The 16,039-nt window shown below is 36.9% G+C and overlaps 1 protein-coding gene across 2 annotated transcripts; it reads left to right on the top strand.

Moving 5' to 3' along the window:
• Window positions 1-4,731: 4,731 nt before the first annotated feature.
• LOC126592443 (protein HEADING DATE 3A-like) lies at window positions 4,732-7,077 on the top strand. 2 transcript variants are annotated; one of them, XM_050258124.1, is made up of 4 exons: window positions 4,732-5,294; window positions 5,401-5,519; window positions 5,668-5,708; window positions 6,507-7,077. In XM_050258124.1, exons 1-4 carry the CDS (start codon window positions 5,097-5,099, stop codon window positions 6,728-6,730), a joined length of 582 nt encoding a protein of 193 aa, XP_050114081.1. In that variant the 5' UTR covers window positions 4,732-5,096; the 3' UTR covers window positions 6,731-7,077. The 2 variants fall into 2 exon arrangements, with proteins under 2 accessions (XP_050114081.1, XP_050114082.1); XM_050258125.1 differs by having other exon boundaries at window positions 4,755-5,294; window positions 5,401-5,462.
• The last annotated feature ends 8,962 nt before the right edge of the window (window positions 7,078-16,039 follow it).

Below are 16,039 nucleotides of genomic sequence, written 5' to 3'. Positions count from 1 at the left end.
AACTCCGAAGTTAAGCGAGTTCACACGAGAGCATTTCCATTATGGGTGACCCGTTGAGAAGTTCTTGTGTAAGTTCCCAAAAACAAAACCGTGAGGGCGTGGTCGGGGCCCAAAGCGGATAATATCGTGCTACGGTGGAGTCGAGCCCGGAATATGGTGAGGGCCCAAGCGGGGATGTGACAATTTGGTATCATAGCCAATCCCTGGCCGGATATGTGCCGACGAAGACGTCGGGCCCCTAAGGGGGGTGGATTGTTAGATCCCACATTGCCTATGGGAGTGGATCCTGTAAGCCTTATATGTATATTCTCATCTTTACCTAGCACGAGGCCTTTTGGGAGCTCACTGGCTTTGGGTTCCATCGAAACTCCAAAATTAAGCGAGTTCGCACGAGACTATTCCCAGAATGGGTGACCCACTGGGAAGTTCTTGTGTGAGTTTCCAGAAACAAAACCGTGAGGGCGTGGTCGGGGCTCAAAGCGGATAATATCGTGCTACGATGGAGTCGAGCCTGGGATGTGGTGGGGGCCCGGGCCGAGATGTAACAATACCCATGTGTACCCATGTGTATACCGTCACGTGACATTGTATATTTAATCAGTGATAGAAAAATTACATATGGTATATTTATGTTTTATGCCTAAACTTTGTATTATATATTTATATTTTTAGTTTGTACCCACTTTTAATTTGCAACATTTTTTTAAAATTTGTAGTATTTTATTTTGTACCCATGTATTAATTTATTTTAGCACCTCTATTTTTTTTAAATTCATTTGTACTCATAATTTTTTAATCTTTTACTTGTACCCTAACAATTCATTTGTAGTATTATCTTTTTAGTTTTATAATGTACCCATTCTTCTTTATTAATGTACCACTTTGTTATATGTGAAATGTACTTATTTTTTTGGGGTGTGCTATCCACACACCCCTTGTTAATTTATGTCTGTTGATCTTCTTCAATTCATCCGATCTGACAGTCGAAAATTAGAAGTGTGTGAAAAGTAAAATGGGGTGTGTGGATATCACACCCCATTTTTTTAACACTATGGATACATTCTTTTGCCATTTATTATTTCTTATTTTTACATAGTTTTTATCCATTTATTAAATCAAAATGTTTGATTTTTTTTTTGTAACCGTTTCTAATAGGATTATAATGAGGGATTTTAAATTTATAGGATTATAAATCTCATAAAATATCAAACAATTAATGTCAAAACTATAAAAATATTAATAGTAATATAATAAGGTGTACAAAGTCAAGGGACTTTGATCAAAGTTTGAATATTATTAAGGTTTTAATCAAATAATGTTAAGGATTATGGACCGCATCCAAAGTATCACTTTTAAAAAATTTCATCAAGTTTTCCATCCATCTTAATCACGAAAACAACACATGACAACTGTATGAGGGAAAAATGATGAAAAATTGGATGGACGAAAAATTGAATGAAAGTTTTTAAAATCTAACGCCAAGGGGGGGGGGAATTGGCTATTTACAAAAGTTCAGGGGATAATCGGCTAAAATTAAAGTTCAAGAGGCAATTTGACTAATTAAAAATGTTCAATAGTATAAACGGCTAAAATTAAAGTTCAGCGGGGAAATTGGCAGCTCTATACAAGTTCAAGGGCAAATCAACAAATACCTCATTCATATATGGCATGTTTAAGTACTCATAGTCAGAATTAAAATATAAAAAAAAAAAAAATTCAATCATAAACCACTCGTGTGTTTACTAAATTTTAAGGAATCAAAAGAATGGTGAGACCTTCAAAAGTTTAGAAATTCAATTCCTCATTTTTTGAGGAACTTGATCCCTTAGTTATAGGTGGTATTTGAATTTCGAAAGGAGGGAATGGGAAATTCATTTTCCATACACATAATGCCCTGACTTAATCACTGAAATTCCAGAATAAAAATCGCACATGTACCCAGCGCTAGTCTGTCTCTCTCTTTCATTATCACCCAACAAATATCGAGTTTTCTCCTATAATCTTTGTCAAGCATAGAAACAGATAAATTAAAAAAAAAACACACACACACACACACACAAAGGCTTTCCTCAATAGCTTTTAGCAAGAGATTGACCACAATTAAAGTTCTCTTTAATAATGTAAAACCAAACAATATACACACGAGAAGTATGAGAGGGAAGAAAGGGAAGAGTCTTAGATGGATTGTATATATACTCAGGATTATCGCCAAGTCCAAGGCCAAAAGCAGAGATCTACGGTGAGACAATTTAGACTGAAACTTAATTAGATGAGAGGATCTCTCAATTGGATAGGGAGAAAATAAATAAACAAATACACAGTAAATCAAATATTAGAACTCGCCTGCTATTTTTGAGTTGTTGATGTGTGTAAACAATATATGCATTAATTATGTAGTATGTATAACACATTAGCAGTAAAAGAAAAGAAAAGAAAAGAAAAGTTGATGAGGGCATGCAAATATTGGTTAAGTGATGAAGACGCAACTAGCTAGCTAGGGTGGGCCTTCCATGGACCAAACAAACAAGCATATGTAGTGGGGTGTAATGTGCTAGTTCAAGTTAACGAGGACAGACAGTGTGTGATGATGTGTAGACAGTGACTTTTAAGTGCGTGGTTGGTTAGTAGCGCGCAGCAGGCACATAGTACACTCATCACTCACGTACGAGTCATGGTCTATCTATTCTGGTCGTAATTACACCGACTGTAAATAGTGCATATATACATTAATACAGGAACTTGGATTGTCTGCCCTTCCATTTCGGTGCCCTTCTCGTGTCCTCCTGTTTTGTGTGGTCACGGTTAAGCCACGTCAACATTTTATATTATTTTTTTATAAAAATAATAAAACAAAAAGAAATAGTAATATAAAACGTTGACGTGGCTTAACCGTGACCACACAAACAGAAGGGCACGAGAAGGGCACCGAAATGAGAGGGTAGACAATCCAAGTCCTTAATACAGAGTGGTTTTCTGTCCTTCGCTGTTGAACCTGAGCATATATATCTTGTCAATGGCTGGCCGGCCAATGACGTAATCCATTACCATTTTACATGAATGAGGAATTAGGATGCCTGCTGGTAATAGCATCTCTAGTGATGTCAGCAATTGAGTAGGCAAAGAAGAAGGATTCTCTACCCTCCTAATCTCTCTACCTTTTCATACGGAATCAGCTAGACTAATATTAGTAATTTGTTTTAGTAGTGTGTAGCTTATTTGTAGAAGAATGCTTTTATGCAACTATAAATTCTTTATTGTGAATGGATATGAAGTTTGGAAAAGGATCCTTGTCAGATCATTTTTCTAGGATCATAGAGATCCAGTAATTATGTTCGTTCATCGTATATCGTGTAGTCAGTTTTCATTAAGTACTATTTATATTTGAATTTTAAATGATTTATGACTGCATAATTTACTATAAACGAACATAATTACGAGATCTCTAGGATCCCTTGAAAAAGTATCTTGCGATAATCCTTTTCCATGAAGTTTAACATAGAAAATCTAAAGTAATATTTTTTTAATTAAAAAACGATGTCAAATCCGGAACCGGATAATCCTTTTCCATGAAGTTTAACATAGAAAATCTAAAGTAATATTTTTTTTAATTAAAAAACGATGTCAAATCCGGAACCGGATCCCCTCCTGAGCATAGGGTGGGAATCCTCCTGACCGGGTCATCTGGACTATTGAAATTTGATCTAACGGCTACAAACAAGGGGACCCTCTAAAAGTTATAATTATTGTAGCTGTTAGATCAAATTTCAATAGCCTAGATGGCCCGGTCAGGAGGATCCCTTGATGAAATTGAGGTTCCACCATAAAACTAATTGGCAATATGGGGAGTAATCCAAGACTATATAAACACATAACAAACCTAGTCCCTCACCAATGTGGGACAACTCTCAACACTCCCCCGCACATGTGGCGGATTTTCAAGCCTACACGTAGACAACAACTAGGTGACATGGAGCGCGTGTGGCCGTTTGGCTTCACACGAAGACAACCCGCTATGATACAATGATGAAATTGGGGTTCCATCATAAAACCAATATGAGGAGTAACCCAAAACTATATAAGCACATAGCAAACCTGGTCTCTTACCGATATGGGACAACTCTCAACATCTCCACCCTATGCTCAGGTGGGGATCTGGTTTCGTCAAATTCAATCCTACATTTCTTTCATGAAAAGACATTGTTGTAAATACATTAATAAAATAAAAATTAAAAGTACAATAAATTAAGGGAGACAATAAGTATTGAGAATGAATATACATTGATGAGAGAATGAACTTTGTATTATGACACTTGGTGCATGAGGCAGTGTTCTCGGCACATTGAAAAATGTCTCATTTGCATGGATTTATAAGTAAATTAATTTACTTATCATATTGTCTAGTAGTTTTATGGTAAAATCTCAATTTCTTAAACAAGCCTAACCTAATACAATCTAAAGTCTAAAATAATAATGCAAAACTTTCCTCTATATACTTTGACTAAATAAACTGTTGTTAGTTTTAGTGTATATACATGTATGTATCTGGAAATTAAATGATAACTTTATAGATTTTTCTTTCTTTGGGAGGGAAAGAGAAGATTTTAACAAGGTGTACGATGATGAGGGAGCTTTTGGACCGACAACGCATAAACTGATCAAATGGGAATAAAAACTGGTGGTCCTACTTGACTTTACAGTGGATGAAAGAGTAAGGGCATATCGCCAATCGCCAATCGCCAATTCCCGTGTTTTCGTATCAGAGGAATTTAGTAAGAAATCAAAGAACATAACAAAAATATCAAGAGAGCAAAATGCAAAAAGGAAAGAGCGATTGATATATGGCCGGAGCAGAATCTTTCATTGAGTGCCCAGAAACAAAAGCTAACCGGGAAAATAGCAATATAACATGCAATGCAACAGAATATAAATAGTTGATTTTGATCACCAAACTCTCAATATCTAAAGTCACAACTTACCTGGATACTTTTGAGTTTTAGCTACATATACATATACACATAGATCTGGCCAGATAGCTAGTAGTACAAGTACCCTCTCTCTCTCTCTCCGTCTCTCTCTCTCCAAAAGAAAGAAAGAAAATGCCTAGGGATAGGGACCCCCTTGTTGTTGGACGAGTGGTTGGTGATGTTTTAGACCCCTTCACAAGGTCTGTTTCTCTGAGGGTGACCTACGGTACTAAGGAGGTTAACAATGGTTGTGAGCTCAAACCTTCTGAAGTTGTCCAACAACCTAGAGCTGATATTGGTGGAGACGATCTCAGGACTTTCTACACTCTGGTAAGTTTCTATCTTCCATCCATCACATATATATACATACATACAGAATTGAGAATATATGAAATTAACATGCACGGGTTTCATTAATTAACTCCATTAATTGCAGGTCATGGTGGATCCTGATGCACCCAGCCCAAGTGACCCCAACCTAAAGGAATATTTGCATTGGTGTGTATCCTGTAGCGCTCTCTCTCTCTCTCTCTCTCTCTCTCTGCACAGGGATATGTATATCTTTCCTTAAGCTTAACTCACTTCTTAATACAGTACGAAGAGTAATTTGCCAGCGAGGTTTCAACTTCTTCTTTATGCGTTTATCTTTCAAGAGTGGGGAAGGAGTGTAGTACTGATACTTCTGATTGCACGAATGTTTCAGGTTGGTTACCGATATTCCAGCAACTACTGCGGCAAGCTTCGGTTAGTTGTCTCTACTGCATCTTCAGATCAGCTTTGAAATTTGACTATATGTGGTTCTTTCTTATTTATGTTTATTTTAGAGGAATCTTTTGTAATTATACTTTTTTATTTCTAACCATTAATTTTGTTGTATTGTTAACAATAAACAAGCCCACATATCTTAATCATAAACCCTATATTATGTTAAGAATTAATCACACATTAATTTGATGAAGGACATTGCATGAGCTTATAAATAAGTTGGATTACTCCTTATTTTGTCAATTGGTTTTATGATGAAATCTCAACTTTCTTCATAGTATCAGAATAGGTTGTTCCACGTGTGAAGCCAAAAGGCCACACGTACTCCACGTTATCCCGTTGTGTTGTTTATGGGTTAAGCTTGAAAAATTTGTCACGCTTGAGAGGGTGTGTTGAGAATGAATCATACATTGATACGAAAGAAAAGACATTGCATGAATTTATAGGTAAGTTAGGTTACTCTCCATTGCCAAATATATTATTCTAAAACCTAAACCCTAAATTCACTTTGAAGAAAATTAACAGACATAAATTATCAAGGAGTGTGTGAGAAATAAAATGGGATCTGTGGATAGCACACCCTTTTTTTTTCCAGTAGCAAATGTCCCTTTGGGCCTATAAGCTCTGTGGTAAAGGTCTTTTCAGGAGAAGGCTTTGTTATTAGCTAGGATCTCCCAGGGTAATAATTTTACCCAAACCCTAATTGTCTGCCATGAAGGAACCCTTATATTCAAGCATGAACACTGATAATGAAACCCATATATATTGATCATGCAGGGCAAGAGATAGTGTGTTATGAAAGTCCACGGCCAACAGTGGGGATTCATCGCTTTGTTTTGGTGGTGTTTCGCCAATTGGGTAGGCAAACGGTGTATGCTCCGGGATGGCGCCAGAACTTCAATACCAGAGACTTCGCCGAGCTTTATAATCTTGGATTACCGGTGTCTGTCGTCTATTTTAACTGCCAAAGGGAGGGCGGCTCCGGTGGAAGGAGAAGATAACTTTGATAATAAGTAAGGGTATATAATCTATAGATCACGTTGTCGAAATTAAACGATAAAGAGATATATGTAGTCCGCAAAAATAATGATTATATATACTACTACTACTACCGCTGCTGCTGTAGTACTACAACTATAGTAATTAATAAAAATAATTTAGGTAGCTGGTTGGGGAGCTAGTCCATCGATGTGTACGCACAACTGGTATAGCATTTCGACATGCTTGTTTGACAATACATACTTTTCTTTCCAAGAACTGCAACAACTAGCTATCAACGTGCTTGTGTGGCTCGGACTAAAAGCTGATTATTTAAGTAAATAATAAAGTGTTTGTCTTTTTGCTCCAAGGAATGAATTGTTCTAAATACAAAAATGTCGTGTGTAATTGTCTATCTAAGACCATATGGATCAAAATATTCATAATATACACAGGTATTGTCCAATATTAATTGTTCACTTCTTTTAAGGGAAATGTTATTGATACTTTAAACATCTTATTTTACACTTCTTGCAAGTGTATTTTTCTTTCATAATATAGGAAGTTTGAAAAGTAGAATGTGATTTTTGGAGTGCTAATAACAATTCATTTTAATTGTAGCTTTTTTGTGAATGAAATAAGAATTTATTATAAAATCAATAAAAATGCTAGCAAGATATGTTCAAAAAGCGAGTCTCCTACGACTCTCTTTCTTAGGCTTCCACGTGGCTGGGAAAACCAAGAAAAACAAGAACACTAAAAATACTTTTTCTCTGAGGTAAGTGATGTCACCGGCAGTCAGCCGGAAGATCTTGAAGTCAAGCTTCCCCTGGGTGGCTTCAAACACCGTATGGTGTGTGTCTTGACTCTTGGCTGGCCGCCTACCTCAAGCTCAACCCTGTTGCTAGCGCTCCAGGGTGGAGATTTTCTTGAGCTCTTGTAACTCAGGGTGGGTGAAGGTGGGGGATCGAGTGGCCAGTGGCGAAGTCATAAATTTTCGGAAGGAAAGGCTGAATTTTAGAAGGTAAAAGGTCCCAAAAAATATCGATAATCACATCATTTTAGATAGTAAATAATATTAATATCGTTCATAATTTGTCAATATAAACCAGTTGCAATGTTGTTCATATTTTGTGGTACTTTCCCTAATAACTTGGCATCATTCCTTTGGAACTTAGAAAATCCTCATCCAAATATGTATATGAAAGCAATTAGCCAATTTTTGATGTGCCCTAGCAGGCGATCCGTTTGTGAGTGATGGTGGCCGTGTTAGCTGCGATATGGTCTTGGTCATGTGAGTTGGTAAGGGCCGTGTGTTGGTGTTTAAGGGCAACTCTTACAGAGGTAAAGTCGCGAGTCTCATATCTATTAAAGAGATGATATAAGTGATAGTTCAAGTAGATAGAAAGAATATCATTTTTGGGCCGAACCAGTTTTATGTGGACTGTAGATATAACTAAGTCAAAAGCCTATACCCGAAACGACACTGTTCCATTAAAGCCAATAAACATTACGACTCTGTTCCTCTTAAAGCCAATAAACGTAACAACATCGTTCCTATTAAAGCCAATGAACTGAAATATACTACCATTCTTGTTCCTCATGAGAAGATGTCTGAAAATTTCACTATTTCAGTGCAGGTTCAGAGGAATCAGACGTCCAGAGGGGCAACTTATCACTCTTAGAGACGAGTTCCGATGATCGGAGGTGCGACCACACCTCCTTGCGTCTCTGTGGCTCGCCAGCGTTTGTGCAGTGTTTGTGCAGCTGCAGCAAAAAACAAGGCTTCATTTTCGGCGAGATGAGGGGTGGGTACTCGCTCTTGGGCTTCATTTCCGGTGAGTGGAGGGGCGGCTATCCCTCCTTGTCCCTTTGTGGCTTTGCCCGTGTGAGCGGCTAATATCTGACGTCATTGTAAATGATGACTGCCAAGGGCCTGTTCGCAGCCAGGGCAGCCAGATTGTCCAAGAACAGTCTGAAGCTTATACCGTCAAATGTTGCATGGTTGTTTGATATGCCCATCGCGAATCCACCACACTTAAATGTTGTTACCAGTTCAATTATTAGTTCAATCACACGAAAAAATTACCACTCTAATGATTTCACCCTCTGTGTGTGTCTGTGTGTGGTACATAGCTAGTAACTGCATATATCCATCTAGCTATATTAATTGATTAAGCACCCTCTTTGGAAGGAAACATATAAGTCCAATCTAGTTGATTATATAGTAGCTATGCATGGTTTTGTTGTTTAGATGCACGCTGCTCCGTTGTAGTGATATTAAGATATAAGTAAATATGATCCAAATAGTAATACTTCAGCAAAATTACACGTGGTCAATTTTATGCGAAATTCATGTTTAGGGCAGCACTATGCTGTAATTTTCGCATTAAATAATGGATCATGAGTCTCTACATTTACCATCCGTACATTTACATGCATGTAGACAAATTTTAACTATTCAATTCACTTAATGAGATTAATTAAATCCACATCATTTATAGTGAATTTAGTGGTTAAGATTTTCGCATAAAGGAATAGGGTTTGCATGTTGGTACGACACTCGTGGGCATAAGGCATCACTCTTTTATAAGGAATGCGTATGTCGTATGTCACTATGACATCCTAATTTAAGAACACAACGCCATATAGTGGACGTCACGATAAGAGTAAACATGTTCACATTTTTTACTTCAACCATCCTCTAAATTTTTCAGTAATTAACTAAATTTGATAGTTTCATATGTGCATTAAATTTTTCACTTTGTATGTGTGAACAATTTCTCTTAATAAGTGCATATTTTTTTTAATATTACATAATTATTGTTTTCTCCTTCTTATGTAAATATTGTGTATCAAACGTGAGGGTAAAATAGGAAAAATAAGTATAAAAAGAGGGTAAAATAAGAAAAATAGGGATACGATTGTCATTTTGTCAAAAGGTATAAAATTACTATTTTGCCCTCCTTTTGTCAATAGTGTGTATCAAAAGTGAGAGCAAAATAGAAAAAAAAGTTGACAAGGAAGATTTTCTTAATAATAGTATAGATTAGTGACTTATTAATTGGTATTCTAACATTACCCCTCCCAAATTGCGCAACGTTGCTAATTGCGTGTTTGGTGAATAATCTACATTCGAGTCGATAGTTGTCAGAATCAAGTTAATCAATCAAAGGGATGGGAATGGGCCTGCCGACCTTTGCTCAACACAAATGCAAGGGAGCTGTCGATTGGCATCAACTTTCCTATACACTTTCATCAACTAATAATTAATCTTGCTAGCTCTTGACCACTATCACTTTTAAGAATCTTATGATTCACCCCAATTTTAAAGGGAAGTGTGCACTCACCTTTATATATGTCAGTATTAAGATGATCAATAATTTTGAAGTCGTAATTTGTTATTTGTGCATATATGTTGAAAATTTTCAAATCAAATTATTGGCCGCAGGTATTGTAGGTGATGCGTCCTTTTAATCTCATTAACATATGATCCATCTTTTTGCATTTAAATTTGTCGCCTTTTAATATTATGGTTTAATAATATATTTTTCTTTACTTGTAAGTGATTGGTTTTAATGAGATTCACGAAGAAAACTCATCCATTCCAATCTTCTCCAATATGGTAGGATTAGAAGGGATAGTTTTATTCATGTCGAATCCTCTTCTAATTACCTCTATATAAAAAATCATTCACTTTTACCTACGATATACCATAAAACTTGAGAGTTATCTATTCCCATATAATCGTATTTGCCAAACGAGATTTAAAGATAGCCAATTGGATAAGAAAATACATTGAGGATTGAGCCCAATAATAATGTTAGCACATGATCCTTTATTGACCCATTAAAATATAGGAAAATTAATGAAAATGGTTTGAAAATTTTAAGTTTTAATCAAAATTACAAAAATGTGTTGTAAGTGACTAGTACCATGTAGCATCCTATATCGACCAACGGAGAGGGGGTGATGTGCCTTATATGTACATGCCCATCTCCATATAGCACGAGACCTTTTGGGAACTCCCTGGCTTCGGATTCCATCGTAACTCCAAAGTTAAGCGAGATTGGACGAAAGCATTCCTATGATGGGTGCCTCACCGGGAAGTTCTCGTGTGAGTTCCCAGAAACAAAACTGTGAGGGCGTGGTTGGGACCCAAAGCGGACAATATCGTGTTACAACGGAGTTGGTCTGGAATGTGACATAATGGTATCAGAGCCACTATGCTGTGTGGTGCGAGTGTGTTGATGAGGAAGTCGGGCCCCTAAAGGGGATGGATTGTAACATCCCACATTGACCAACAGAGAGGAGGTGATGTGTCTTATATGTATATGCCCACCTTCATATAGCATGAGACCTTTTGGGAACTTACTGGCTTCGGATTCCATCGGAACTCCGAAGTTAAGCGAGATTGGGCAAGAACATTCCTAGGATGAGTGACCCACTGGGAAGTTCTCGTGTGAGTTCCCAGAAACAAAACCGTGAGGGTGTGGTCGGGGCATAAAGCGGACAATATCGTGCTACGGCGAAGTTGAGACTGAGATGTGACATACCATGAGTGACTTTTTAGAGTAAAAATGTCATTTTCGTTAAAAGTGAATAGTACCGAGAGTGTTTCGTTAAAACTCCCTAAAATATAAGGCATTTGGAAAAATGCCTTTTTTGAGAGGCCCCCAAAAGATTTTTGCCTTTGTTTTTAAATTTTATAGGCTTTTGCCCCTTTTAAGGTGTGAAAGTATCAAACGTCCTTGTAGCTAGGTTTAATTGTTTTCAATCTTCCTGTTTTCGTCGTATTTTGAACAGCTCAAACAATGTTGTTCTCCACTCACGTGAGATCAAATCTTCTGCACTCATTTTGTGTGTGACTTTGTGGCAACAAAGTTAAAAATGATTTATTTTGTTAACACGTGTCAATCAATGAAAGACACACACAAAATAAATACGGAAAATTTTGAACTTTGTGACGACACCAAAGCAAAGAAACAAAACATTCACTCTCCTTCCACCCACTGAGACAACCTCCCAAACCTTTTTATTCTAGAACCACCAACGACACCCACCTTCATGAGAAGTCAATGTGGTCTTCCTTTTTCCTTCATAAAATAACCCAATAGCGCTAATCACCTAACACCCAATTGAGGAGAGCTGAAGGGCATTGCCATATACTGCTTGAGTCAAGGAATGCTTTTTACCACCAACAAAAGGAATGAGAGTCCAACTTAAAGTACTTTCCAACCACTCTGACCAGTTGGTGGACTTCACTGCTGTATGGAACGGAGTTCAAGACAAGTGTGTCTAAATGGCCCCAGCCAATGTCAGTCACTAACACAAAACGAAGACTATGAAAGGTTGCATTCCAACCATTTTCAAATGAGCGATGTGCTTGAGGGGTTGTCGATGTGGAAACCAAGCGAATAACCTTGTTCGAACGTTACTTTTTCTCTGTGTGTCGATCACACAACGTAGAGTTAGCCTGCAACACAGTCTACTAGTACAATTCATTTACTAAGTAAGACAGTGTGAGACGTAAAGGCTCAAGACTTTTTGGGCTCACTTCGGACCTATAGAAAGGGAAGGAATACCCTTTAAAAGAGATCAAATTGAAGGGAAAAAGCTTTTACTATTTGTATTGAGCACCCTTGTAACTCATAACAAATATATAACATATTCTCCAGTGAACGTAGCACATTCTTTCTTGTGAAACACTCACATCTTGTTGTTACCACACCCACCTTAAATTGAACTCCTAGTTTTGAGGGTTAACAAAAAAATTATTCAAATAAACTTATTTGAGAGATCCATAACGAAATACGATTATGTATATACCCACATGCACGATACATTACAATTTTTTTTTTGTCAAAACACGTATACATGAAGTTATTAAGAAATAGAGCATTTGGGTTTCTTAAAGTAAAGTGCATGATTACTTTGATTGACCCTATGACGAGAACAAACAAAAAGGATGGCAGTTGAGTTACGACTCAGCATAATAGTTACATTGTTAAAGGTAATAGATGATTACCATATCACAGTGCACTCAAGGCACCAGATTAGTACTTACCTTAGTGGTTAAGTAATTAGTAGATAAAATTGTTATGTAAGACTGGTGACTAGGCAATAGACAGTTATTTATATGTCTATATCATTTGTAAATTGTATCGTGAAAGCTAATGAGAATCATTCTTCACATATTCATTCTTTCTCTACAATTTATCTTTTTCTCTCTCAATCTCTTGATTATTACAAGATATTAGATTTCTACATGGTATCGCTGTTATAGTTTAGCGACGAATTGATCATTCGCTTTCGATTTTCTGCAATTTTCTCATATGTCAAACAGGTCTTACCTAATTTTCTTTCCTATTTTCGTAAATCTTTCTGCCAAATTGCGATGTCTACTGCCATGAACTCTATTGACTCTTCCTCTCCGGTCACCTCTTCTGGTCTTCATCATCTTGAAGATGCTTCTAATTCCTCATCGATTTTTCTGGCTTCTATCACGGTTCAGAATATTGCCAGCATGGTACCGACTAAGCTAAATTGGCAAAACTACATCACCTGGCGCAACTTGTTCATGCCTATGTTGAAACGCTACAAGCTTTTTTTAATGGAGATTATGTTTGTCCTCCCGTATGTCTCTATGATTCCTCTGGATCTCGAATTACTAATCCTGCTTATAAGATCTAGTGCGAACGAGATCAAATCCTAATGATCTAGATAAATTCAACACTTGCCGAAGATCTTCTTCTTCTGACGATTGGAATGGCTGATTCTCGATCTTTATGGCAATCTCTTGAACATCGATTTATTGGTGCTTTTCGCACTCATATCCATAGCCTTTGTGCCAAGATTCAGACAATTTAACAATGATTGATTTCCTGAATTCAATCAAAGATATTTCAGACAAATTAGCAGCTGCTGGTGAACCGATTTCTGATTCTGATCTTGTTGCTTATACACTTGCTAGTTTACCTGATGATGATGAATCCTTTGTTGACTCAATTGAAACCATAACTATATTTGTTAACATTAATGAGTTTCATGGTCTTCTTATGAGCAAGGAAATATCTCTGCAAAAGCGCAAAACAAGATCCTCATCTTCTTTTTCGCCTTTTCATGCTTACAGTGGATAGCAAGGCTCATCCAATAAAGGCAATTTTCATGGACGTTATCAGAATTAGAATCGTTACAATCCAAATCGAAATTTTGGAGCTAGTCGTAACAATAACAACAATTTTTGAAGTGTTCTTTGACCTTTTCCTTCACGCTCAAATTTTTCTGGCAATTCTCAGGGCAATTTTCATCCTGATAAATCCATTCCTTACCAGTTATGCAATCAACACGGACATTCTGCTATATCTTGTGGTCGTCTTACACAATTTGCAGCTCAACTTTCTCACAATTCTCCCATGGGAATGAATGCTATAGCTGGTTCTCAAATGACTGCTCCAAGCTATTAGCTCACTAACAGTGGTGCTACACATCATGTTACACCAGATCCTGCAGCTCTTAATTCTGCAATTCCCTACACCCGCACTGAGTAGTTATTCATGGGTGATGGTAAAGTTTTGTGTATCTCTCACACTGGATATGCCTTAATTTGAACTTCTAATGTTGTGTTTAAACTGCATAATGTGTTACTTATGCCTCAAGCATTACATAATTTGCTCTCAATTTATAAATTTGTATATGATAATTGGTGCTCATTGACCTTTGATCCATTTGGATTTTACGTAAAGGATCTAAGCATTGGGAAGATGCTATTCCAGAGCCCTAATGAATGAGGATTATATCCAATCTACTGGAATGTTTCCAATGGTGTTTCTGGCATTGTTATATCTCCACAAGCTTTGATGATTGCTAAAGCTGATATTCATGTCTGGTATATAGGCTTGGACATCCTTCTAGTGTAATTCTTTCTAAAGTTTTAAATAAAGGTCAATTACCAGTAGTTGGTACTTTGAATAAACAGTCTATATGTTCTGAGTGTCAATTGGGGAAGGCCTCTAGATTACCATTTTCTGGTTTGCCTTGTACTTCCACTAGGCCATTTAATATTGTTCATGTTGATGTATGAGGTCATTCTCCTACTTCCTCATGTACTGGTTATATATACTATCTCATTTTGGTTAATGACTTTACCAAGTATAGTTGGCTTTATCCACTTCACTACAAATCTGATGTATGCTCTGTGCTTAAGACCTTTGTTCTTAAAGTTCAGAATTTGTTTACAAGCAAACTTCAATGTTTAAGTTTTGATTCAGGGGGCGAATTCCTTATAAATGAGTTACAAACTTTTCTTAATACTCAAGGCATTACACATTAACTCAGTTGCCCTTACACCCCTGAACAAAATGGGTGTGTAGAGAGAAAACATAGACATGTAGTTGATATGGGTAGAAACTTATTGTTTCATAGTGGGTTGCCATTTAAATTTTGGGTAGATGTTTTTCAAACAGCTGTGTATATCATCAACAAATTACCTCATCAATGATCTCATATCAGTCCTTGGGAATTATTGTTCAAAGCTTCCCTTATGTATCATACTTTGAAAACTTTTAATTGTGCATGTTATCCTTGGTTGCAGCCTTATGCACAACATAAGCTAGATACAAAGAGCAAACTTTGTGTGTTTTAGGGGTATAGTCTCAATCACAATGGCTATATGTGTCTTAATCCAACTACAAACAGAGTGTATGTTTCCAGACATGTAGTTTTTGACTTCTACAACTTGTCTGCCATTTACAATACCTATTCAACCACTGCCTCCAGTAAATACATTGTCCACTACCTCATCATCTTTTCAGCAATCATATTGTAATTCTCAGTGTTCTCCTCAAGGTACTTCTCACGAATCCCAAGATTCACAGTCATTTGTCTCTCAATAACTAGTGCTCCCAATGCAAAAATCATCTCACATTCCAGTTAATCATCATCCTATGACTACAGGAGCAAAGTTAGGCATTTTCAAACCAAAAGTGTTTACTACAATAAAGCATCATCTTTTCTCCATAGTAGATCATCTCACTAAACTTCCACCTACTCCTACCACTTACCTACAGGCTTCTAAGAATCCTCATTGGAAGACAACAATGCATGATGAGATTCAAGCTCTTCAAACTACTGGAACTTGGGATTTGGTTCCTCCCAATCCTCAATACATCTTAGTTGGATGTAAGTGGATTTTCAAAATTAAACATAGGACTGATGACACTATAGAAAAGTACAAGGCTATGCTTATGGCTAAGGGGTTTCATCAATAGGAAGACCTTGATTTTTCATAGACCTTCAGTCCTGTAGCCAAGCAAACTACATTTTAGGATTTT

The sequence above is a fragment of the Malus sylvestris genome, chromosome 12 (assembly GCF_916048215.2).
Source record: "Malus sylvestris chromosome 12, drMalSylv7.2, whole genome shotgun sequence".
Lineage (NCBI taxonomy): Eukaryota > Viridiplantae > Streptophyta > Magnoliopsida > Rosales > Rosaceae > Malus > Malus sylvestris.
Note: the sequence above shows the minus strand (reverse complement) of the source record. Positions and strands in the feature narration are given on the sequence as shown.